Raw genomic sequence first — 25,313 nt, 5'->3', positions numbered from 1 at the left:
TTGTATGGCATATAGAAGTCGACTACAATCTGCCTGGAATAATGCATACCGAAAAACGGAAAAGGCCCAGTGTTATGTGCACGTGGTTCTGTTGCGATAAGACCATCGGGACAAGATACTATCAGTTTAGTACCACGTGAACAGCAACCTACGCGATGATAAAGGCCGAAAAACAGGCCTTGTTATGCCGTTGCACTCTTGTCCTTGCCGGAGAATCAAGATGCTGCTCCGCCTGTCCCTCGTGTTGTGTGTCGTTGCTGTTGTCGTTGCTAAGCCACCCTATCAAGATGAAATCCCCAACGGCAAGCTGGTGCCCCATCCTTGTAACAAAGGTCTTATATGGAATGCTGTTGGACACACCAATGCTGATTTGGGCGGAGCACAGAACCTGAATCAATTCGGACGGGTATAATTCTTCTTAGGTCTTGTCTTTATGATTGATCTTAGTACATTTGTTGAAAGTTATAATTTGTTTATGTTGAAAGATTGTAGTATTCTGAATAAAAATCGATTAAGCCTTCACTTGAAAATATTTTACAATACTGATACAATATGATTGTACTAACAAGGTTAGCTACATACTATCTATATTTACATCTTTAAACTTGACTTCGAAAGAAGTGGCATATTTTTTCCATCTTTTAATACAGATAGATGTTCCTGGCATTGTGAGAGTCGTCTCTAAATTTATGTTACAAGCCAAGGTGCCTGAACAACATTGTTCTCTCATCGTCGTTCGTTAACATCACCAATTGTTTAATTGTTTAATTGCTGATTTTTCGTGTATGAGAGTTTGTGAGTAAGCGAATAAATGAGTGAGTGAGTGAGTGAGTGAGTGAGTGAGTGAGTGAGTGAGTGAGAGAAAGGTGAGTGAGCGAGTGAGTGGGTTTCGGTTGGTGAGTGAATGGGTGAGTGTATGTGTCAGTGAATCGGTGTTTGGGTGGTGAGTGAGTGAGTGAGTGAGTGAGTGGAAGAAAACCAATTCAGGAATTGAATAAACACACACAAAAAGTACGCGCGTTTCAACGTGTGGAACCATTTTGGTGTCCTTCGCTGTACCGATGCCGAAACAAAACTCACTTCTTCCTCCCTACCAGTACAACTCCAGAATAGTTTCATATCTTACGGAACCACCCACTTACACTTGGTGATATTGGGAATGGTATACTGACTGAGTAGATCAACTACTAACCAGGGCGAGTTATCACGTCATCCACTGGGTTGTTTGCGGACGAGTGTGCGAGTGCGTATGGGTTCAAGGATTGGTGGATGGATATCATCTCTTGTGTTGACTTCTCCATGTTGACACATTGAACGAAACTTGGATTCGTACATACAATCAACGGACGTTATGCATGACCTGATGGGACTCATGAAGAACCGGGTTATAATTGGTCTTCGGCAAACCATGCTTGTCGAAAGAGGGGACTTACGGGATCGGGTGGTCAGGCTCGCTGACTTGGTTGATGCATGTCATCGTATCCCAACTTTTTGGATCGATGTTCATGATGTCACTGGATTGTCTGATCCAGATCCGATTATTTACAGACCGCCGTCATTGTGATGGAATATTGCTGATTGCGACGTTAGACAACAAATAAACGAAACGAAACGAACTTGATCTGATGCCATGAACTTGCCAGATAAGGAAGTTAGGAACTCGAACTTTATTTTTGGCACTCGGGAGACGAGCTCTCTGGAATAGGAAGCTCCTCTCAATGAGGATTTCTTGAGATAACTGATCCAAAAATATCTGCGTCGATCTATGATTAATGCCAATGGCAGCAGAAAAATGTGTGCAACACCTAACAGTGTAGCTAAGAAGGTAAAATACCGAAGTCCGGAGTTCCGGTTTCTTGTGTGGGTTCATTGTGCTGGAATAGTTCTGAAAGTATGTTAAAACCATATGTCACCAGTATCATTGTAAACGGGTTTTTTTCCCCAGGATTTCAGGGCTGAAGGACACGCATGGACTCAAGCTCTGTGTCAAAAGGACTCTGACAACGACGGATTTACCAATGGCCAGGAGCTTGGTGACCCTCAGTGTACATGGAGAACTGGAACTGTGCCAGTCTGGCCGGCCACAGGTCATCCTGGTCAGTCTTTACCATACGTATTTCCTGCTTACTTCTGTTTTTATTTTCGACGGCTTACTATGTCGGTATACACGAAAAATAGAAAACTTTGGCCAAATTGATTGCTGGTGGTTGTCCCATTGCCTTCACGTTCATTGGCCAGCGGTCGAGACTGGATGCCCCATGGTCAGTCAAATATTTGCAATTACTGAATTATCCAAATTAAACTCATTTGACAAAAATGTGTCCAACGTATATCATATAATGATTGTTTATGGACATATTTTGGCATTTCTCTTAGTTTAAATTCATGTTTTCACAAGATATATAAGAAGAAGCAAATTTATGTGCCCAATGCAACATCAGGAGAATGGTCTTTTTAATACTGTCTCCCAGTATTCCTAACTGTTTTTGTCAGATTCCTTTTGCTTTTAGCAAGTGAACTTAACCTCTCTCGCCACATGTAATGTGTAGTGTTAATCACTGTTGGTGCTTTTCTGGTGACAGGGAGAAATTGAATCGTGTTTTACAAGGAAACCTGGAGGGTCTCCATTACAGCAGTACAAAACCAAATCCAATGAATCCACTGAAGGATTCTGCTATGAACTCAATTTAGAGAACTGTTAAAATAGCACTCAACAACATCTCTGGGAGCTCTATCAGAACATGTTAACAGGTGTGTTTTAATCATGAAGTCCATTTCACGATATCTTGACGATTGGGCCATTTTGTCGAATGCTTGCGTTGTTAACATGAAATTGCTTTGAAATTTATATAATTTTCAAAGCTATTTTGCCCAATGCTAGATGGAATCTGTTTCGGCGGATAATCAAGAATTGTTATTCTCACACATTGAAATTTACCGACCAGTGCTCAAAAGTGGGGCATTTTTACACCTAATAATTGATACATTTCGTCCATTGTTTGTGTTGTATACATGCCAGGGCGACGCGAATGTTATGCTGATAGCACTCTCAAATTTGGGGATTGTTATGCTTATTTATTATCATTATTGTTATAATTCAGGCATCGACGAATCCAGTTATCCTTGTGCACATGGGGCCATTGGTTGAAGATTCGCGAATATGCGATGCTTTCATGACGGTGTTTGTTACGTGTTGTCAATAACAAAAACAACGTTTTCATGAGATCATGAGATAAAGTCAATACATTGTTTCCTTTCATTATGTTGACTCTCTAAGGAATATTAAACAATCAAACTATGAGTATGCGAGTACTGTTGTCATTAAGGAAATGTATACCTCCCCAGGCAGCAGATGAACCGTTATGACATACACTCACAGCATTTGAAACACGTGATTTTGTCAATGGCATGTCAAATAGTCCCACATACTCACAAGATTGACCGATTGTCCTTTCCAGATATGTTTGCAGGAATGATCTCCGACTAGCATCTATTATATCTCATTTGTCCATGAATGCCATATATTCTTACCTTAGAATTATAGCTATTTGATACATGTGGGTTGAAATATACAATAAACCGAATAAGTAGAGTGGGTTTTCAAATATCAATTTTTACACAATCAAATCAAATATCTCTACTTTGCAAGAACAATACATTGTAGGTTATGTTCCTAATGTAAACGACTCGAACATGTACCGTTTATCTTTCTCAGATTAAGCTCTTAAGGTGGTATCGTGTCCCCCGCCGTGATATTGCTGGAATATTGCTAAAAGCGGCGTAAAACTATACTCACTCACTCACTCTTAATGTGGTAAGAAGTGGATTATATTGTACAGTGCAACAAAGCAACTATAGTTGACATGAGCAAGGTGTGGACAGGGGACTACACTACAAATCTGCTCCACATTATTAAAGGTCGTTTACTTACATAATCACATTAGAGTGCGTGAGTGAGGATGGTTGTACGTCGCTTTTAGCAATATTCCATCAATATCACGGCGGGGGACACCAGAAAGGGGCTTTACAATGTACATATGTGGGGAATCGAACCCGGGTCTTCGGCCTGACGAGCGAACGCTTTAACCACTAGACTACCCCACCGTTCTATCATATTAGAAGGACAAGCTTGTAACAGCAACCTGTAGATCGTTTCCACATTAACTGAACAGCGCCCCACAAGACTTATTTCTTTACATGTCTGAATAAAACAAAACTGTAGCATAATGCATTACCAATAAAACTTCACTAACGTGCACAGTTTCCATCTCCATTACCTGGTAGCGGCCTTCACACTCCTGCCTGTCTTTACTAAATAAACAAATAAACATCAATTTCACAAATATTAAAAGGAAAATTAGTAACACTATCATATCATTTCTTAAATGATAAAGGTCGGTAGCTAAACCTCCTGGTTGCGTCAAAGACGTTAAAAGATGATATTTGTTGGTTTCGGCATTAAAGGGATAAAACAAGGACTGGTCGACATGAAGTCCGTGTAATGTGTCTGGAGTATCCTTGTTACAACTGCTGCAAAGTATGCCAGGACAGGCACACACGCGCGATGCCTCGTCCTATAGCAGCGTGGAGAACTTACAATGGGTACCGACAAATAATGAAATGTTCTTGTTTCTTGTAACGATCACTGGATATTCTGATTTTACCAAAAGGAAGTTTGGACGCCCATCGTTGTCATCATTCCTGATTTCAGATTATTTGATATACATGACGGCAGTTCGGCGTGGAACACCGGTCAGGATAATTTTGTGTTATACAGGCGTGGACTACATGCAGCTGAGATTGTGAATACTGAAGAACGACCATTGGCCCAGTGTTATGATAAGACTATCTGGACCAAACACTATCACTTAATTACCACGTGCCAACCCTATACAAAACGACTGAAGGGCACGCCTTGAAAACAGAACAGCCACGGAGTCTCAATCGTGATGTTGCATTTTCTATCCCTCGTGTTGTGTGTCATCGCTGTTGTGGTTGCTAAGCCTCCTTACCAAAATCAAATTCCCAACGGCAAACTGGTGCCACATCCTTGTAACTCAGATCTCATATGGAATGCAGTTGGACACAACGACGCAAACACGGGAGGGGCACAGAACCTGAACCCATTCGGAATGGTAAGATTCTACATCAGTCTTGTATTCATGCTTGATCTCAGTTAATTAGTGAAAGTGAGACTTTGTTAATCTTGGAATATTTCACTAATAATGCATACATGGCGATTCAGCAACTACATAAACGTCTGGCGACAAAGTTGTCGTGCCCGGAAGACTAACCACAGCTACTAATACATTAGGTTACCAAGAAAGTGAGCTAAATATAATCTGCATTTCACTCGCGCAAGCTAACCATGTCGTAAGGAGTCGGGTCATCGCTTTGTCTCCTAATCCAGTTAAGATTGACACTAAACACAATTTGGTTATTGTGTCGTCCTGTATAACCCCCCCCCCCCCTTATAAGCAGCGAATGTTTGTCGTGGAAGTTGAGGACCGGCTATTTACAATATGTATCAAGGAATACACACAACGATCACAGTGCCACAAATACAATTGGCAATAAGTCGTTTGGGGAAGATCATATTGTGAATGACGTCTTGTCTGATTTGTCGTAATCGTAACCAAACGGCGGGGATCAAACCACTGGTTTTCAAAACTCAATTTCCCACAGACCGCCTTTACAGAGGTGGGATAGTGAAGACTACAACGCAGACCAACTTTACTTGGGCAAAATTGGGGATTTGAACACACAATCAGCGGACGTTGTGTTGTGCGATGTACGTTCCACGATATCTCGCTGAGAGAAGTAAGGGTAATCAAAGCCTTAGGTTTGGCATCCGGAAGGCTTCTGGTAAATAAAAGCGACAAGACTATTTCCATAATCATAAGAAATGTCTGCTTAAATAGAGTTCGTTGTACGATTCCGACCATATCAAATCATTAATGTGTTCGCGAAAAGGTGAGCTATCCTGACCCACCGGTGGTACCAGTCAGAGACACATACAAAGTCAAGTCAATTGGGCATTGCATTGGACATCATTTCTGTCACTGATGCGTCAAATTTGGAAATGTCCTCCACATGTCTGTCATTTTACTTTCTGAAAGCTTTAAAAATGCCTTGAATATTGTAAGCCTGATCAAACACCTTTCTCAGCAAGAGTCGTGTGATGCTCTCTATCGTACCGAAGTTGTGAAATGTAGACAGCAAAGGCTGGAGTCGCTGGCATATTGCTCGACATAAAGGAAATGTTGACTGTTGGAAAGTTGAAATCATCCCTCTTGTCGTGGGGTTCGAATCCCGGACGGGACTCAACCCAAAAAAGTAGGCGATTCTCCACTTTACCAAGAAAGTGTTATCCCAAATATAACATTTGTTACATTTGACAACTTTCTAAATGGCATTGTGTGTTCATACTTTCTTGTTGATATTTTTGTCGCTCTATAGCTGTATGCTTATTTCTAAATATGAAACAGATGAGGCTGGTTCACTGGACCCTTTTACTTTCAGTTTAGGTGGGTAAATCAGTGGAAAGAAATTAGCTATTTGGCCATCATTGAATTAAGCCTAAGTTAAACTTCTTCACCAAAGTCCCTTTGTTTTGATTTTGCCAATCCGAGCAGACATTCCAGGTGTGTGGCTGTTTGTACTAGACTAGCCCGACTGATGCCGATTTGTAGTGCTAGCACGCTGAGATACCATGCCGCAGTTTAACAAGAATACCCCACTCAGACACAGTATACTGACTCCGAGCCGACCAGTCCTTGTTTTTGCCCCTTAATGCCGAGCGCCAGACAGGGTTACAACAAGTGCCACCATTTAATAACGTCTTTTGGTATGACGCGGCCGGGCATTGAACCCCAGACCCTCGGCTCTCCAGGCGGACGCTCTACCACTAGACAACGGAGGCGGTCCTTTCCAGAGTTGAATTGTAGGTATTATCCAAAATGCCATGTCCGTTCCTGGCGTCACTCGTCGCTATGTTGCTAGAATAATACTGAAACTATGTTAAAATCATATGTCACCAGTAACTTGTAAACGTTGGTATTTTCCCCAGGATTTCCAGGCTGCATCGCATACGTGGACTGTAGCTCTGTGTCAAAAGGACTCTGACAACGACGGATTTACCAATGGCCAGGAGCTTGGTGACCCTCAGTGTACATGGAGCGCTGGAACTGTGCCAGTCTGGCCGCCCACAGGTCATCCTGGTCAGTACTTATGTCGAATTCTAGCATACGTATTTTCAGCTTACTTTTGTTTCTATGTTCGAGATCGGTCAAAAGTCAAAACGAAAAATAGTAACCTTTGGCCAGTGCGCAAAACTGTATGTCCCATGGCCTGTAACATATAAATAATAACTGCATTGTCCAAATTCATTTATGTCTAGAAATATATTTCCAACTTATTTATTGTTTATGACCATATTTTGGCATTTCTCTAAAGCAATAGTTGTTTTCGAAACATAATTTTAATCAAAGAATGAAGCTGTTATCAGTATTCCGAACTATTCATATGATATTAGTTGTGGTTTTGGGGTTTTTTTTCCCCCTCACCACATGCAACGTGAAACGCTTTCATTACCAGTTAGAGTTTTCGAGAGTGAGTGAATACTGTTTGATATCTCACAGCATCGGTGATGCTTTTCGATATGTATGGACTTGTGATGATCATTAATCACAATCTACGATGTTGAAACGGCTTCTACGTGACAGGATCGCCAGTACAATTCCACATTAAAGCTCATTATTAGAGTTTCCAGAATCCACGAAAGGATTCTGGTAAGCATTCACTATATATACTCTTTTAAAAAAAGTAGGGGGTCATGAAATATTGATGTTAACACCAAGTATTAGAACAAAGATATGTGTTAACTTGTAAACACAGCAGTCAACAGGATTGTTTTGGGCTCTATAAATACGTGTTTAAGGTTTGTGATGGCCATCAATATTCCCGAAGTCCAATTCAAGATGTTTGAGGAAGAGGCATTTTGCCCAATGCTTGTCTTGTATAAATGGATCTACTACAAGCATTCTTCTGTTGCGCGATTAGCACTCTATGAGTGGGTCATTATTACACTTAACAGCTGCAGTTGAGACATTTGGTCAAGCGTTAGTGTTGAAAACACAAGGGTGTTATGCGGCTAGGGCTCTATTAGTGGGGTATTATTATACTTATTATTATTTTTTGTTGAAATTCAGGTATCGACGAGACCACTTATTCTTGTGCAAATGTGGTCATTGGTTGAAGATTCGAAGTCTGATGTTTCCATGGCGGTGTATTTGTTCTGTTCACGGTGGTTAATATATCACAACCATGATATAATGTCAATGCAGTGTGCTTATTCCTTCTATTGACTCTCCTACGAACATTAAACAATCAAACCATGAGCATGCTTTATTGTTGTAAATAAGGATGTGTATACTTCTACATCCAGCAGATCAGCGGTTATATCCAGCGTTGACTGCTTGAAGGAGTGCTTCCTCTACTATTACTTTGTCAACCCCTTATGTAATGACATACAACCGATGTGAATGACATGTCAAGTATTCCTATGTACTCACATAATATGGTTGATGGGCTAAGATCGATCGATTCTCCTTTCCAAATATATATGGAAGTATTGACCATTAATATCTAATACTAGCATCTATTATATCTGTATCTGTCCATAAATATCATATCTTCTTACCTTAATTGATACGTGTAGGTTGAAAAGACGTAAAATTTTGTTTGAACCAAATGCGAATGGATTATTTCCACATCACCTGAACAGCTCCCACAACAGCATGCACAAGTGCCATTCCTATCAGCTTCTGAACAATACAATAGTGCTGTAATTTTGTATGCTCTACCAAAAAGGCCAACTTGCACCATTTCCACCTTTAATCAACTAGAGGCATGCACATTCATTTCAATCAACATATTAATCACTATAAGTAGGAGTTTCTTCTCAGGGAGTGCCAAGATCGGTGGCAACCCGCAACCCCCCAACCCCCGTCGCGCCATACAAAACACGTTAAAAGATAGTACTTTTGTTACCCTGCCTTGCGCTCGGCATTAAGGTGATACAACAAGGACTAGTCGGCTCGGAGACTGTATACTTCGTCAGAGTGATTATCCATAATCCCATGCAGCAATAAGAAATATTGAACATTTTTTTATCAATTTTCTTCTCCTTAATCACGTGACACAAAACATTCCACTAGTGCATTGTGGGGCCGATCTAACACACGTAAACATAGCCGTAGTTTTGTGTTGCTGTTTTTTGTGAGTTCACGTGTTTTCTGTCCTGAAAGTGGCAACTCTGTTTCCACTACTAACGTTAGCTCATTGCGGTAACTGCGAGCCATGAAACAGTATGCTTAGCACTGATGACTGAGTTGGTTGCACTAGATGATGCCGAAACAGCGGTTGTATTATTTGACTGCAGTATTTTTCAAAATGCCCTTCGCTGAGCAACAGTATTACATGCGGTTATGAAACCATTCACGGATTGCTCAGATATAACATATATAATTCCCATGGCACCAACGCCCATCTCGGAAAACTGTATGGGTGCTGTGGTACGTACATAGTCGTTTGAATACGTTTGGGGAAAACCCCGCGGCATGAGAGATGGTTGACACCATGTTGACATATTTCAGGAAATTATATTCAGTTATCCGACAAGTTTAACGAAACTATTTCACCGATCAATATTTGATAGAAGGGAATCATAGAACGATGTTACTAAGGATATGTTAGATCACGGGTAGGTAATTTGAACAGATTCATGACGTGAGCCAATAATGATGTAACCGAAAAGGTGTATTTCAGCGCAGGATAAAGTGCCGTCGGCGCCTGTAATCTTTAACCTTTAATCCGGCGACCCAACTCGGCTAGGGGTGACAGGCCCTTACGCGAGGCATTCATATTTTTCACTTCACAACATCCTTACATATTATCCTTACATATATATGTTTATACTATTAAAATTAGTTTCATATTCCTTTACATGAATATTACTTCTTACACCTGGAATAACATAAACTGTTGTGAACTATGGGTCGGTGACCTCTCTTCAATGAATATATATTAACCATATCTCAACAGGTATCTGCCCACGATAGGACAGTGGTTCCCAAATGTATGCATGTGAGGAAATGAATGTGTCATCCGATGTCCATATGACGTTTAAAATGTACGTATCATTTAGCCGCTAAATTTGCATTCAAAAAATCTTTTTTGACATATATGGTCATTGGCCAAAGGTTATCCAACTTTGGTGACCATTTCTCATATATATATATGTACATACACTGATTTTATATACATTGAAACTTGGGTTCCAGGCAGGTTATTGTGTAGTACTCCAAGACTGAGTTCATACTGTTTCAGGGGGCGGTCGGGTAGCCTAGTGGTTAAAGCGTTTGCTCGTCAAGCCGAAGACCCGGGTTCGATTCTCGACATGGATACAATGTGTGAAGCCCATTGCTGGTGTCCCCGCTGTGATATTGCTGGAATATTGCTAAAAGCGGCGTAAAATCAAACTCACTCACTCATACTGTTTCATGACCTGGCGCGCCTTATCATCATCTCATCTAGTAATTAGAAATCTAAAATGATCTTGAGTTTAGTACATACACAGTCTCTGTTACATTTTAGACACAAACATGAATCCTAAACACCTCTTTTATACCTTAACCCTTTTTTACAGTGAATTCATTTGGTTATGTCTCAAGGTCACGACCCTTAACAAGTCAGTATTGCAGCCGAGAGCAGAGCAAAATACAATGTTGTTTAACCAAATTATAAAATACTAGATTTGGAGATTATAAGAATCATTATCAAGTAAATTTGAATCTAAAGGGTATTATGTTCACGTGGTTTATGTGATTCTGTACATTCGTGTACATGCACATGTATAACGCAATAACAGAGAGTACAGAAAACTACGTTTATAACGAACACGCTTATAACGAACTGTCGGATATAACGAACTTTTTTTGGGTCTCGTCCATTTGCTGTGTATATGTTGTAAATATGCTTATAACGGACTACGGTTATAACGAACTAAATTTAGTGGTCCCTTTAAGTTCGTTATAACCGTAGTTTACTGTATTGATACAGGATACATGTACCGTTCACTCATATTATCAACTTAATATATACAAACACTTGGAAGGGTAATAATACATATAATAAAATCATGTCCATTTAGAACGAGGACAAGACAGACTAAATCTTTGACTATTGTCATAATAATATTTCATAACATCATATCTGATAATGGTGTAAAAAACTTTTAGCAATACTAAATCTGCACTTGAAATTTTGTATAATAAATGACCGGACCGTGGTCTTGTGGAAAGAGTTTTTGCCTGGAGAGGAGAAAGTCGGTGGTTCGAGCCCAGGGTCACGTCTTAACAAAAGACGTTACAAGATGGTGCTTGTTGTCGGCTTGGTACCTTGGTGTGCAAGCATTAAAAAACCGGCATTAGTTCTGGCGAGTACAAGCAGTTCTGCTTCACAGTTCGTTATAAGTTTATTATTTGTAGAAAAATTGTGGCTGAAACGTTACACTATTCTTTTGTGTCATTAGAAAATACATTTCTCGATTAAACACTTTTCCCTTTCCTCTATAGACATATAATTAAAATTCATTTGTTGTAGTTACTGGTTAATACTCTACAGCCCTGTCAAACCGAACTGGAGCTACATTGATGTTGCGAATGAAGAGTGTACAATACTCTCATACAGTATTGAACATACTTCATATACATTATACGTATATATACTGAACAGCAAAAGAAACGTCAACCCCTTGTACATTGCATAAAAGGTTGTCATTTAAATATCTGGGTAGTTTTTGTCAAAGTTTCTAAAATTTTACATTACCTTGTCCGGAAAAGGGAAATTTGATAATGAAAAAACAAAGCATATGACAATGAAACCGATCGCCCAAACGCATCACGGCAATGACCGTGGTAACTCGATGCACGTGAGTTCCGTGCAAATTGAAATGCGCATGCGTTCCCCCATTTCTTGCCCTATAAAAATACACCCAGATCGGTCGGATAACATTCATTCGTTATTGAATTGCTACCACATGCCAAGACTGACAAGAAATCAGCGACACCAAGCCCTTGGACGATTGCAAGCTGGACAAACCGCCCGGCAAGTAGCCAATGCATTTCAAGTCCACGTAAGGACCATATTCAGGCTTCAGCAATGGTACCAGACCACCAACACTACAGATGACCGATCACGTAGTGGAAGACCAAGGGTCACCACCAGACGTCAGGATCGTCAGATTGTGCGACAGCATCTTCAACAACGCTTTGTTACTGCTGCGGAAACTGCTGGACAGACCATGAGGACACACCTGCGACACATTAGTGCTGACACCGTGCGTCGACGATTGACGAACAGACACCTCCACAGTCACAGGCCACACCGAGGATCCATTCTGACACCACGCCATCGCCGGGACCGTCTTCAGTGGGCAACACAGCACCAGCATTGGCGCCACCTGCAGTGGAGAAGAGTCCTCTTCTCAGACGAGAGCCGTAATGGTATCTAAACAGCAGATGGCAGAGAGAGAGTCTGGCGACGCCGTGGGAAACGTTATTCGGATGCTTGTGTTGTTGAGAGACTCGTGGGGTGGTCCGAGCATCATGGTGTGGGGTGGAATTGGTGTTGCACAGAGGGTCGGCCCTGTGGTCTTCCAGAACATCGTTCCAGGGAGAGGCAATGGTGTCACAACAACATTGATCAAGTCTTGAGACCACACGCCATACCTCATTTGGCACGTCGCCGCAACCACGAGTTCCAGCATGATAGCGCCCGTGCCCACACTGCGAGAGCAACAAGAGACTTCCTCCAGCAGAATGGCATCAGAACCATGCAGTGGGCTGCCCTCAGTCCCGATTTAAATCCCACTGAGCACCTGTGGGGCGAGATTGAAAGACGGCTGAATGATGTCCGACCAAGGCCGACAGCTGCAGCTGAACTGCGTCAGGCGTTCCCCAGAATGTGGGCTCAAGTGCCTATGGCCTTCATCAACCGCCTCATCCATTCCATGTATCGACGTTGCACGGCAGTCATCAATGCACATGACGGACACACGAGATACTGACTTCTGATGCCATTTACTCAGCCACTAGTGTCGTGTTTCACTTTAAGAACATTTGACACTTTAATGTCAAGCTTGATGATCAGTTTTGCCAAGTTTCATATTTTTAATATGTCTCAAAGTATGTTTACAGTGTTTGAACAAATAAGGTTTCTCACATATCTATTCATGGTGACGTTTCTTTTGCGGTTCAGTATAGTAGCATGTGATATTTCTATCTCATATCTGATTACACTTATAGTGAAAACACGATATATTGCACATAATCAATATGGCATCCATTTCGCTATGTAGGTATACAAAATAACATGTCTACATGGTCACAGCATTCTTGATATATTTCGTAGATATATTGAGCGCCTCCGTGGTCTACCAGTAGAGCGTCCGCCCAGTGAGCGGAAAGTCCGAGGTTCGATCCCTTTCCGCGTCATACCAAAAGACGTTTAAAGATGGTAGTTGTTGCAACCGTGCCTGGTGCATTAAGGGGCTAAAACAAGCCCGAGTGGTCGGCTCGGAGCCGGTATACTATGTCTGACTGGGGTATCCATGTTTAACTGCGGCATGGTATGTCAGTGGGCTAGCACTATAAATCGGCATCAGCCCGGACCAGTATTAGCGCACACACACACACACACACACACACACACACACACACGTGTGCATGTACGTCGCTATATAAGTGCAATAATCTTGGACGCGGCGTTAAACCCCATTTTACCTCACCTCTTATTCATGCTTGTCATTCTTCAGTGTCCGTTGTTTTCTAAAATTGGGCCAGTTAGGTTCATACTGATCTGTACTCGTTTTTGTAAACTTCCATCAGGTTACAACTGTAGCTTGTGAACCTGTCCTTGCGTGAATCAGTGGGAGGAAAGTTTAGCGAAAGCATGTCATTTTCCTGTAGACTCAAGAAGTGTATTAATTTATCCTGATTTAAAGAAATATCACCAGTTATATTTACAAAGATGTTTCTGAACAGGGTTGAGAAAAATCACATACAAACTTCATACCCCAAAAATCGCTCAAGAGGACAGCGTGTGGTTTTTGTCCATAAAACATTTGGCCAGTGTGTGGCTTCATAAACTGTTAATACAAAATATGTCAGACAGCTTTGACAACATTGATGACTTATTCTTGTGAGATATGTAAACATGACGAAAAATGAGCCAAAGTAAATTCAGAAAAAGAGGGTCTAAAATTACTGACAATGTTAAATCCTAATAGGCCAATGAGGAGTTGACTTGTGATTAAGCAAGACGAGGATAGGCACGAGACAACAAGATGACATATTTTAGCGAAACCTTTCTGCCAAACAAGTGCTTGTTCGTTACTAGGCCCGGCCTAACAACTGCATTATTCCAACAAAGAAAGTAACCAGCTGTGATCATGTGCAGCGTGTGTTCGATGAAGGAAATACAGCCACTCTGTCTGCCCAGGTCTTTGTTTATGAAATAAACACTTTAACCAATGTTCTGTGAAATCACGAACTAAGATATTGAAGCTACATGACCGCCCATGGTTTCGAGGAAATGTCAGGACTACTCTTTATGGTTTTGTGCTTAACAAATATATATGTATGTATCTGCTGCCTCATCGTGATGTACTTAATAAAGCTATTCGATATTCGCTATTCGCTACACACGAGTGAGTTCAACCTCAGCTTCAATCTAGTGGAGGTAAACCTGGCTATTACTCATCTGTGTCAGGCTGTCTAACCTCTCCGCCACAGCTGTATACAAAACAAGTGTATTATCTAAACTAGGCCAAATAGAATTCAATGATAAAGTGAGTTGTCACAGCATGCCGTGTGATTCAGTACAGTACAATGTATTTATTTATAAATCACTCGATCCTACACATATCATACCTTTGCCAGTCAGTCCACATATGCCTTGGTAGAATTTGGGCCGGGGAGGGAATTCTGGTCAGTTTACAAGGGATTCAGATATCCGGAAACTCGTTTATCCGGACAATATTTGAGAAAACGCAACTGTCCGGACAAGCGAGGTTCGCCTGCATAACGCGCTACATGACAAAACAGATGTGTTAGGGCCTGATTCACCCTTGCTGATGGGATACAAACGTACGGAAGCGTAGTATGGCCACGGTGAAAATTGTTTTTGTCTAAGTGAGTGAGTGAGTGAGTGAGTGAGTTGGGGTTAACGCCGCTTTTAACAGTATTCCAGTTATATCACGGCGTGTCAGCTTAATGTGGGAGGAAAGCCCGAAGTGATGCAGGTCCTAGACGTTAACCACTTCGGTGAAACCCACGAGCACGGGTATGGTGCTGACAAACCTAGAAACATAATCGGGGCGAACCGGGATTCGAACTTTGTCTAAGTATCTCCTACGTAGGACTTATAGGAGTTTATTTTTGTATTCTTTTGTTTCTCTTCAAATTTGTTTCTTTTCATAAATACGAATACTAATATGAATAGAAATTTTGCAGTTTAGAATTTTTCCAAAATGACATAGAGAGAGAGAGAGAGAGAGAGAGAGAGAGAGAGAGAGAGAGAGAGAGAGAGAGAGAGAGAGAGAGAGAGAGAGAGAGAGAGAGAATCAATATAATTGTACAATGGATAATGCTATTAGCTGAGATTACTTATGATCAAGAAAACATTTTTTTTAACGCATACCGTTGTGTAAATCGCATGTTACATCACAGTAGATATATTTACTTTACCAAAAAATCAAAAACAAATATACGAATTACGCTGATGGCAGAGTCCACAACGATAACAAAATACATCCTACCAGATTACATGTCACGTATTCCTCTGTGTGTAGTATATTATAGTTATGTATAGTATAGTAGTTACGACATGTTTAATATTTGTAGGGTTCATGACTTTACAAAATTAAACATATCCATTTCTTTGGAATGATTGAGTGATGAATTAACGTCACGTCTGCAATCGTCTCGCAATGCACGGCGATTGTTCCCTAGGAACCCAGAAGATGGGCTTCCTGTTATTTTGCAGATTGTTCTCTTTTTTGGTGAAATGGAACGCACCTAAATCCTATTCACTTCCCTAAGCATGGTCAAATAATTTATGTATAATGTCAGCATGTGAACGGATCGATATGTATTTATGATATTTAATATGAGCTTGCTTTCATCGAATGTGTAAAGGTTGCCATGGTGCTCTACTATGACGCGTGTGCGAGCATGTGTGCTTCTGCACGTGCATGTATATTTGTATGTCTCCTCTTCCTGTCACGATGTGCCTCAGCACGCCAGGTGTAACACATGCGAAGCGTAACACATATACGAATGCACATATACGAATGCTTCAACCAATATTGTATGGAAACGAGCGATGTCAAGACTTCACAGGGAAATTATCATCAGATGATATAGTAGACTTATCTAAAAAAGAAGTAAATGCAGCATTTTCTAGTATTAATGATGGTGTGCAATACATTACTAAAGCTTTATGCAGAGCTGCTGAGAATATGAAGAAAAGGTCGTGCAATATTAACTACATAGAGCCACGGTATGATATCGACTGTGAATCTTTAACTAGAGAAATATGAAGATGTTTAAATACATTTAGGAGAAAGAAAGATTTGGCCTCACTAGAAAACTATCATCGTGTTCGTAATCAATATAATGAAATGTGTAGACGTAAGAAATCAGAGTATTATGAAAATAAGCCGACCTGTTGGGACAAAATATTCACGATTCGAAAGCATTTTGGGCAACAATTAAAGGTCCTCGGAAAAAACGGCACAAATAAAATAATATAAATATTAAGGATTGGTGTGAGCATTTAAAAGAACTTTTTTCTGCACCAGAAGGAGAAAAAGAAAAATATTTTGAATTTGCAACAAGCAGAATTAGATAATGATGATTATGTAACATCACGAAAGGTACTCGACAGGAGGGTATTAACCATCTTAAGAATAGAAAGTCATCTGGATATGATAACGCTATGGGAGAATTCTTTAAAAAGTCTACTGATATTCATATTTCATGCATGGCCCTTATATTTAACATTATGCTTGAAACATCATTTCCCGAAGAAAATCATTATCCCACTTCACAAACAAGGTTCTTTGAATGACATAAACAATTATAGAGGTATTGTTTTATCAAGCATTTTTAGTAAAATATTTACTGATATCATAAATAAAAGAATAGTATTTTGGGCTAAGACTTTTCAGAAAATTGATGACGCTCAGTCAGGTTTTAGAAGAGGGTGCTCTACAATTGATAGTTTATTTAATGTCAGAGTCAATGATACAAAGTTATCTGACAAAGAAAGGTGGAAAATTCTATGTACGTTTTGTCGACTTCTCCAAGGCGTTTGACTCTTTACAGAAACAAATTATGGTATCTTTTCAAATCACATGGTCTTAGTAGTAAAATTGGTAAGTTGTTGTGCAATATGGGTCATAGTGTAAAGGTTTGTGTGCGATATAATGGTACTATATCTGATACGTTTGAAAGTAACGTTGGTGTGAAACAAGGATGCATGTTGAGTCCTTTTCTATTTTCATTCTTTATTAATGAATTAGCACAACAAATCCAAATAAATTGAAATAATGGCATCCAGCTTCACCCCGAAATAGTAAAGATATTTCTCCTTCTATTTGCCGATGATATAGTAATGCTTTCAAGCACAATACCTGGTCTACAAAAACAAATTAATGAATTGGAAAATTATTGTCAAAAATGGGGTTTGCCGGTAAACCTCAATTAAAACCAAAACTATAGTTTTCAAGAAATGTGGCACTGTATCTAAGAGAGAAAAATGATATTACCAAGGAAATGAAATAGAATGTGTATCATCACATAATTTCTAGGTGTGTAGTTTACAAACAGGCTGTCGTGGACTTTGCATGCAATTACTGCTGCAATGAAAGGAAAAAAGATTTTAATATTGGAATCCACTTAGGGTAGTTTTGTTTACCAAATTTTAAATATTCGATACAAAATTAAGTTAAATTTTACCAAATGGAGCCGAGATTTGGGGTATGGAACTATATGATTCAGAGGAGAAATCACACCTCGGTGCATGTAAGCGATTCCTTGGTGTCAAACCTTGAACCCCAAGTTTAATGGTGTATGGAGAAAGTGGACGATATCGATATCCCTTACATATTTTGGCAAAGATTAGAGTAATTAGGTAATGGTAATAATTAATACGTATGCCATTTGAAAAGGTACCCAGGGGTATCATATGAAGCTACTCTTTGACAGACAGGGTTGTTGTAATTGGGAGGCTTACGTTAGAAATGATAAGTACCTTTATCACATTGATCGATGATGTATGGAACAACAGTTCTGCAGAGCATATTTACTACTGTTACGAGTACAGTGACAATGAGCAACACTGTATCCACAGTGATGTAAGGCAAACTTTTTCGGAACATGTGGACAGAAATACGGAATGTCGCAGGTTTCTTACGCTTCCAAGTCGATATTCCACTCACAGGTATGTCCAGGTATATTCCACCAGAATAACATCCCCATTCTGAGTGCGTGAGTGAGTATGGTTTTACGCAGCTTTTAGCAATATTCCAGCAGTATCACGGCGGGAGATACCAGAAATGGGCTTCACACATTGTACCCATGTGGGGAATCGATCCCGGGTGTTTTGCGTGACGAGCGAACACTTTAACCACAAGGCTACCCAACCGCAACGTATACACGTAAGTAGGGACGTAAGTATGATGCGTTGTTTTACTAGGTTGTCCTAGCGTCAGTGGGAGTCCACACAATAATGTCGTATGGACAGGACTTATTTTAGTATTTCAGTCTTCTAACACAACGTAGCTGACGACGTTGTGACAACGTTTATGGAAGTCCACAGAATAACGCTGCATGGACGTAATAAGATAACGCTACAATGTAAAATACAACGTAAAAATACAACGTAAACATACAAAGTTATCACAGCATGAAGTACAACGTTACCACAACCTAAATACAACGTTCCCGTAACGTTGTGACGTAACACAACGCTGGTGCACAACGTTGCCAGTCCACAGAATAACGTTCTATAGATGTAATATCACAACGTTGCCACAACGTATACATAACAAAATTGTTTGGTATGGACTCCCTAATATATCATAATTATAAATACTCCAGGCAGATTCCATGAGTAACAAAGTCGCTGTATCACACCCTGTTTTATTAAATATGAACATGACATGGATTGCATTTGAATACACAACATGCACATTATGTACACAAGCAGCAACCGAAATCAAGGCGAGTGGTTTATTAGTTAACACTTACAGCAGAATAGGTATTCCAATGCAAGTACCTAACGCATTTTGTTCACGAGCGGAAATGCACGATTTGCATTTTTTATTTTTTTAATCAACAATAGGTTCCGATTGGTTTGTCTTGGCTTGTAGATACTATTTTTAGGACCTTTTAAAATAATACAATTACAAATAATTGAATTTTGCAAACATCGCTCTTTTAGAGGTCAACGTAAAAACAAATATAAAAATATAATCGAACCCCGCTTATCCCGACACTTGCGTTTTTTTAAACATTGTTTGGATAAACGATTTTTCGGATAACTGACTCTCTTCTTAACTGACCAGAATTCCCTCCCGTACTCATATTCATCCGAGGCATATGTGAAATGAATATCAAAAGTGTGACTTATAAGGATCGACTGATTTTTTGTATATAAAATATATTGTGGCGTACTGACCATCACGGCATGCTGTGACAATGCACTTTATTTTTTAAACAGCTGAAGACATGCATATTTAGCCAAGTTTAGATAAGACAATATAAAGGGTGTTAAAAACTGGGAGCGGTAAATGTGACACCACAGCTTACATTCCGATATATCACGTGTACCACACGTGACACATAAATAGAATGCTATTATTATTATTATTATTCATTTAACTCAAACAAGGATGTGCGCACAATGCCATTTAGAAAGTGGTCAAATGTAACAATGTCATACTTGGGATGACACTTTATTAGTCAAGTAAAGATTCCAGTACTTTTTGGGGTTGAGTATCCTCCGGAAAAATACATTATATGCTCGTGAACCTTTTCCTCGAAATTCTCTATAAAAAAAAGAACATTATAAAAAGAATAATTCAACATTTATGTTCTAATAAATCACAAACATAAAGTAGAAAGAGGTCTGTTGGCAAAGGCTTTGAGGTTAGCGATTCTGAGCCAATGCGACAGCCAAAATCGACCATACAAAACACAATATACGATATTTAATGGAGTAAAGATATTTTTCTCTCAAAACCCAAGTGATTCTAACTAGTGTACGTTTTAAAGGGATATTCCGTTGAAATATTGCGTTTAAAAAGCAATAACACAATGCATTTTCACTATATGTCCACTTAAATACATTTACTAAAATGTAACATGTAAAGACTTGAATGCAGTTCGAATTTAAGCTCGAATCTCTAGCAGACGAACACATGGTATGGCGATCATACATACCAGAACATTCACATTCACGTGTTTGTTCCGCCCGGAGAGCGGAAGCTCCGGGGTTGGATCCCAGGCCGCGACATACCAAAAGACGTTAAAAGATGGTACTTGTTGTTACCCCTGTCTGGCGCTCGGCATTAAGGGGTTAAAGCAAGGACTGGTCGGCTCGGAGTCAGTATACTGTGTCTGAGTGGGGTATTCATGTTAAACTGCGGCATGGTATCTCAGTTGGCTAGCACTATAAATCGGCACCAGTCCGGACTAGTACAAGCAGCCACACACACACACACACGTGCAAGCACGTCGCTATATAAGTGCAATAATCTTGGACGCGACGTTAAACCCCATTTCACCTCACGTATTTGTTGCATGTTATGTTTATGTTTTAATTGTTTTGAAATTAGCATCATATATTAAATCTGTCACCATATTGTCACCATATAGGAGCATTATTAATATAGGAGTAATTAGTCCCGAATCACGATGTAAACAAACTTCGTTGGCTTAACAATCGTCAGGTTTTATCTTCCTTAACCTGTACGGCGACCCATTCGGGTCATACGTTTTCAACATTATATTGCACATTTTCATCGCAAAATTCACTATATTTTTTTCGAAACGTTTAGCATGTGTAACGTACATATATTCTGATTGAATTTCATAAGAAATTGTTTCTGTTGCAATAAGCTGGAGTTTAAACTGTAGATTGACTGGACTAGCCTACTGCAAACATATAAAGTTAGAACGCGGCTGAATACTTAGACGAACGCTTAGTCTCTGAAAATATAGTATTTGGATGGAAATAAGCAGCTACGGTTAAATTGAAAAGGAGCCCCAGGGCGTTTGGAGATTCAGAACGTGTGGAAAATCTAGACTTGCTTAATTTGGGGTTATAGCATTACAGTGAAGGTTGGGAGGAAGGGGAAATAATATGGTTCAGGGACTGTGAGACGGACTACCACATGCTCTCGACCAATAGCTTTGTAATGTGGGTCACGTTCCAATAATGTAGTCATGGAAATACATTTTACACAGCAGTATTGTTCAAACTGCATATACCTTGAGATATACATAGGTGCCTGGGTTAAGTTGGGTTTCGAGTACTTGGCTGTTCTCTGAGACGGACAGAAGACTCGAGACAGTACTTTATAGGGATACCCAGACACAGTTACTGCGCCTCGCCATTTGTTCTCACAAACGTACATTTTAATCCCGCGAAACTACTATGACTCGTCTTCCATCTGTTACATGTCAGAAGGAAGTCTTTGAGCATTCATACAAGAGAATTTCAATAACAACAACACACACGTCACTGTATATAAATCAATCATTTGGATACCTACAAGTGTGTGTGTGTGTGTGGTGTGTGTGTGGTGTGTGTCGGAATTTACTGCTTAACACCTATAAATAATGTCAATAATCTGGACCAGGCAACCCAGTGTTCGATACTGTGGGCAACGACCCAAGCCATTCTTGTAGGAAGAGACGCAATCACCTTCCTGACCGAGCCTCACCACCCAATCCACCTAGTCGCCTCGCACGCGTCCTAGGGTCTTATAAGAGCACGGAATTCCCACAGGGCGAATTCCAATAAACCAAGTACAATTCAAATATAGTTAGCGACCGCCTCCGTGGTCTTGTGGTAGAGCGTCCGCCCGAAGAGCGGAAGGTCCAGGGTTCGATCCCAGGCCGCGTCATACAAAAAGACGTTAAAAGATTGTACTTGTTGTTACCCTGTCTGGCGCTCGGCATTAAGGGGCTAAAACAAGGACTGGTCTGCTCGGAGTCAGTATACTGTGTCTGAGTGGGGTATTCGTGTTAAACTGCGGCATGGTATCTCAGTGAGCTAGCACTATAAATCGGCATCAGTCCGGACTAGTACAAGCAGCCACACACACACGTGCAAGCACGTCGCTATATAAGTGCAATAATCTTGCACGCGACGTTAAACCCAATTTCACCTCACCTCACCTCAAATATAGTTAACAAAATTTATTTCATGGTAACATTAACAATTGCTTTATTATTTATGATGCAAATAAAGGCATGTAAAGGTGACATTCAAAGTTCCATCGTTGTATTGTATGTATAAAAATAAATATAAATGTATGATCAATGATGCAAGAGACATGAAGCTTTGTTAAATATATATATCACGTCACACAAATGTCAGAAACAACAGAAAACAACAGAAAGAAAAATGTTATTGCCATGTTAACAGTCATTATCATGAAAGACTTGCATACAAACAAATAACTATTCCAAGATCAATATCAATATCAACATATATTCTTCCACCTGAGGACACATAAACATATATCAATGAGCAATGCTACGTACGTATGATATCACAGTAGTAAAAACAATAACAACCAAAATAAATAAACGAGTACATGTGGATTTACAAGACTCAGATACCACAGAACTATAACTATCGATCAATACACATAGCGTAAAATGCTATTTTGGCACAAATGTGATATAAATGTAAACATTTTCATGTTCTACAAGTCCAGCAACAAACACAATTTTTGAAGTGTAAGATCAATCACAACATAAATTGGATAATTTCATCTTTGACTTGAATTTGTGAGAACTTCGGGTGATTCAAAGTGTCCATTAAAAATAATGTGTCCTTGAAAAAACACTAGGGGTGTAAATAGTCCCCTGTGCTGGTCCTCAACGATTAGAGCACTTTGATCACCACACTTCATGTCATTGACTCATTAGGACCGACCATGTAATATTCATTAATTAGAACTATGAGCCAAATATATTTGTTCTAAAAACACATTGCAACAATGCAGACAATTACCTTTTCCCCAACAATATGAAGCATGATTATTTTTTTAAGAAGTTTCGTGGACAAATTCTGTTTTTCGATAAAATTCCAGCGTTACTTCTGCACGTATGTGTTCAGTTCAGTCCATGTATAAGTGTCCCGGGCCCAAGAAAACAAGACAAGACGAAACAATTGTATCTAGAAGTAGCTCCTGACACACCCTGTAATGGGCGTCCGGCAGATCGGACAGTCGGACATGGCCATAGAGCAGGGACCACAACACGCCAGGTGACCACATGGCAGGAACGTCACCCTCAGCTGATTCTCCATACAGACTTTACACAGATACCGCTCTCTCATGTGAACATTCTCGTCTTGAACCGTTTTCACGAGGCCAACATTTTGTGTCATATCCGATAGTGTTTGACTTGAAATCTGGCCCCTGTCAGATGATGAATGTCTGTTGATGTCTTCATGGCGTAATTCACGTCTGTTTGGCGTTGAACTTCTGGTGTCATTTACGTTATTTGTTGTAATTCCTGTTTCTTCTCCTATTGCTAGAACAGCAATGGCGAGCTCTTGTGCGGAAACTGAATCACAACATCGTTCTGTGTGCCACTTGTGTACAACAGTTCTCACGAGGTCTGACGTAAATCCCATCTGGAGAACGGCCTGAACAGCATCACTCATCATGAGTTGTGTAACTTCGTCAACTTCCGATTCAGAAGAATGTAATTTAAACATAGTTTCCGTCTTGTTCCCAGTACTGAAAATATACAAAATATATATTATATTACAAAATATCAGATCTAACATTTCCAATTAATATTAATATTTAATATTTTTACAGAATTATGTATATTTACAAAAACAATAGCAAATACATGATTAAGATATCGATGTTTGTAATAAATCATGCATATAATTTGATATATATCAACATACCTCTTGTGTGGGTGGCGCTGAAGGTCATCGGTATCGTTCCCTTTGCACAGCTTTATATAGGGGCAAGTCGGGAAACACTTTGCATGCTCAATCCAGGGGTCGTCTCCACAGGCCCAGTTGTATACTTTCCCTCGACAATAGGCACACTTCACACGGTCTGGCTTCTCCTCGCATGGTATATGGTAGAACCCTGCTCGTGCAAGGGCTTCCGGGGTTTGAGACATATTTCGCGGCCATCTTGAAAATGATTTTAACCTGTTGGCCTCTCGTGTATAGTCACAGGAGCCTGTAGTCTGGGCAGCTTCTGGAGTTGCGTGTGGAACAGATGGCCAGGTCTGGACTTTTTCTTCTATGGGTATGTTACCAACATCATTCCCCTGGATGAAGTTACAATAAGGAAAATGCGTCCTATGTTCTTGTAGAGGACTATCACCAGCCTGCCATTTTTTTAAAACACCAAAACAAAAGGGGCACTCAACCCTGTCCTCTCTTCCTGTGTAATACAATCCAGCTTTAGCCAAACTAGCTGGACTCTGGGTTGCCCATGTTGGCCAGTATTTGAACGAGTTTAGTCTATTTATTTCTGATTCCATGCGAGATGCCTCCGCCATTGCTCGGGAGGCTTCATTAAGATAGCTTATATGGTGTAAGGTACAAGCAGGATCATATATATACCCTTGATGGATTTCACAAGGCCTTGAAATCATAGCAGTCATCTTTGCTTAGTAAATGCTATATAGTGATACTTGTAACCGCACACCCTGTAGCTGATTGAGCATTTCACTCAATCGACTGCCTATATAGGCGAGGTTAAAGCGTGTTTACCCAATGCTATAAATAGACGATCGACGTCACACTGGAGTTTCCGTTATTTATTACAAAATACCAGCTCTTGATACACTATTCGTAATTACTTCAAGATCGTGTGTTTTTGTCAAAGAAATAGCACCGTAAAAACACCCACAATATCACTTTGATAATCCGTTTCAGCGATAACATACAAATAGCGATTGTCTGTTGCAGAC

At 40.0% G+C, this 25,313-nt stretch overlaps 3 protein-coding genes across 3 annotated transcripts; 2 read left to right on the top strand and 1 right to left on the bottom strand.

Annotated features, from left to right (window-relative positions):
- Positions 1 to 184: 184 nt before the first annotated feature.
- LOC139453287 (temptin-like) lies at positions 185 to 3,180 on the top strand. The gene is made up of 3 exons (XM_071234929.1): positions 185 to 406; positions 1,946 to 2,096; positions 3,102 to 3,180. The coding sequence occupies exons 1-3, from the start codon at positions 185 to 187 to the stop codon at positions 3,146 to 3,148; spliced, it is 420 nt and encodes a 139-aa protein (XP_071091030.1). The 3' UTR covers positions 3,149 to 3,180.
- Positions 3,181 to 4,882: 1,702 nt separating this feature from the next.
- Positions 4,883 to 8,392, top strand: LOC139452651 (temptin-like). Its single transcript, XM_071234190.1, has 3 exons — positions 4,883 to 5,135; positions 7,070 to 7,220; positions 8,211 to 8,392. The coding sequence occupies exons 1-3, from the start codon at positions 4,950 to 4,952 to the stop codon at positions 8,255 to 8,257; spliced, it is 384 nt and encodes a 127-aa protein (XP_071090291.1). The 5' UTR covers positions 4,883 to 4,949; the 3' UTR covers positions 8,258 to 8,392.
- Positions 8,393 to 22,831: 14,439 nt separating this feature from the next.
- Positions 22,832 to 25,024, bottom strand: LOC139452820 (baculoviral IAP repeat-containing protein 7-like). Its single transcript, XM_071234444.1, has 2 exons — positions 24,289 to 25,024; positions 22,832 to 24,109 (listed from the first exon to the last, which is right to left on the bottom strand). Exons 1-2 carry the CDS (start codon positions 25,002 to 25,004, stop codon positions 23,542 to 23,544), a joined length of 1,284 nt encoding a protein of 427 aa, XP_071090545.1. The 5' UTR covers positions 25,005 to 25,024; the 3' UTR covers positions 22,832 to 23,541.
- Positions 25,025 to 25,313: the final 289 nt, after the last annotated feature.

This window comes from Haliotis cracherodii, unplaced genomic scaffold (genome assembly GCF_022045235.1).
Source record: "Haliotis cracherodii isolate W230 unplaced genomic scaffold, xgHalCrac1.p SCAF_9, whole genome shotgun sequence".
NCBI lineage: Eukaryota > Metazoa > Mollusca > Gastropoda > Lepetellida > Haliotidae > Haliotis > Haliotis cracherodii.
Note: the sequence above shows the minus strand (reverse complement) of the source record. Positions and strands in the feature narration are given on the sequence as shown.

Excerpts from the sequence above, each read along its gene's own strand:
- LOC139453287 (XM_071234929.1), top strand. The coding sequence starts at position 185 with ATGCCGTTGCACTCTTGTCCTTGCCGGAGAATCAAGATGCTGCTCCGC. Across the intron at positions 407-1,945 it reads ACCTGAATCAATTCGGACGG|GATTTCAGGGCTGAAGGACA; the intron begins GTATAATTCTTC and ends TTTTTTCCCCAG. Across the intron at positions 2,097-3,101 it reads GCCGGCCACAGGTCATCCTG|GCATCGACGAATCCAGTTAT; the intron begins GTCAGTCTTTAC and ends GTTATAATTCAG.
- LOC139452651 (XM_071234190.1), top strand. The coding sequence starts at position 4,950 with ATGTTGCATTTTCTATCCCTCGTGTTGTGTGTCATCGCTGTTGTGGTT. Across the intron at positions 5,136-7,069 it reads ACCTGAACCCATTCGGAATG|GATTTCCAGGCTGCATCGCA; the intron begins GTAAGATTCTAC and ends TATTTTCCCCAG. Across the intron at positions 7,221-8,210 it reads GCCGCCCACAGGTCATCCTG|GTATCGACGAGACCACTTAT; the intron begins GTCAGTACTTAT and ends GTTGAAATTCAG.
- LOC139452820 (XM_071234444.1), bottom strand. The coding sequence starts at position 25,004 with ATGACTGCTATGATTTCAAGGCCTTGTGAAATCCATCAAGGGTATATA. Across the intron at positions 24,110-24,288 it reads CAGCGCCACCCACACAAGAG|TACTGGGAACAAGACGGAAA; the intron begins GTATGTTGATAT and ends GTATATTTTCAG.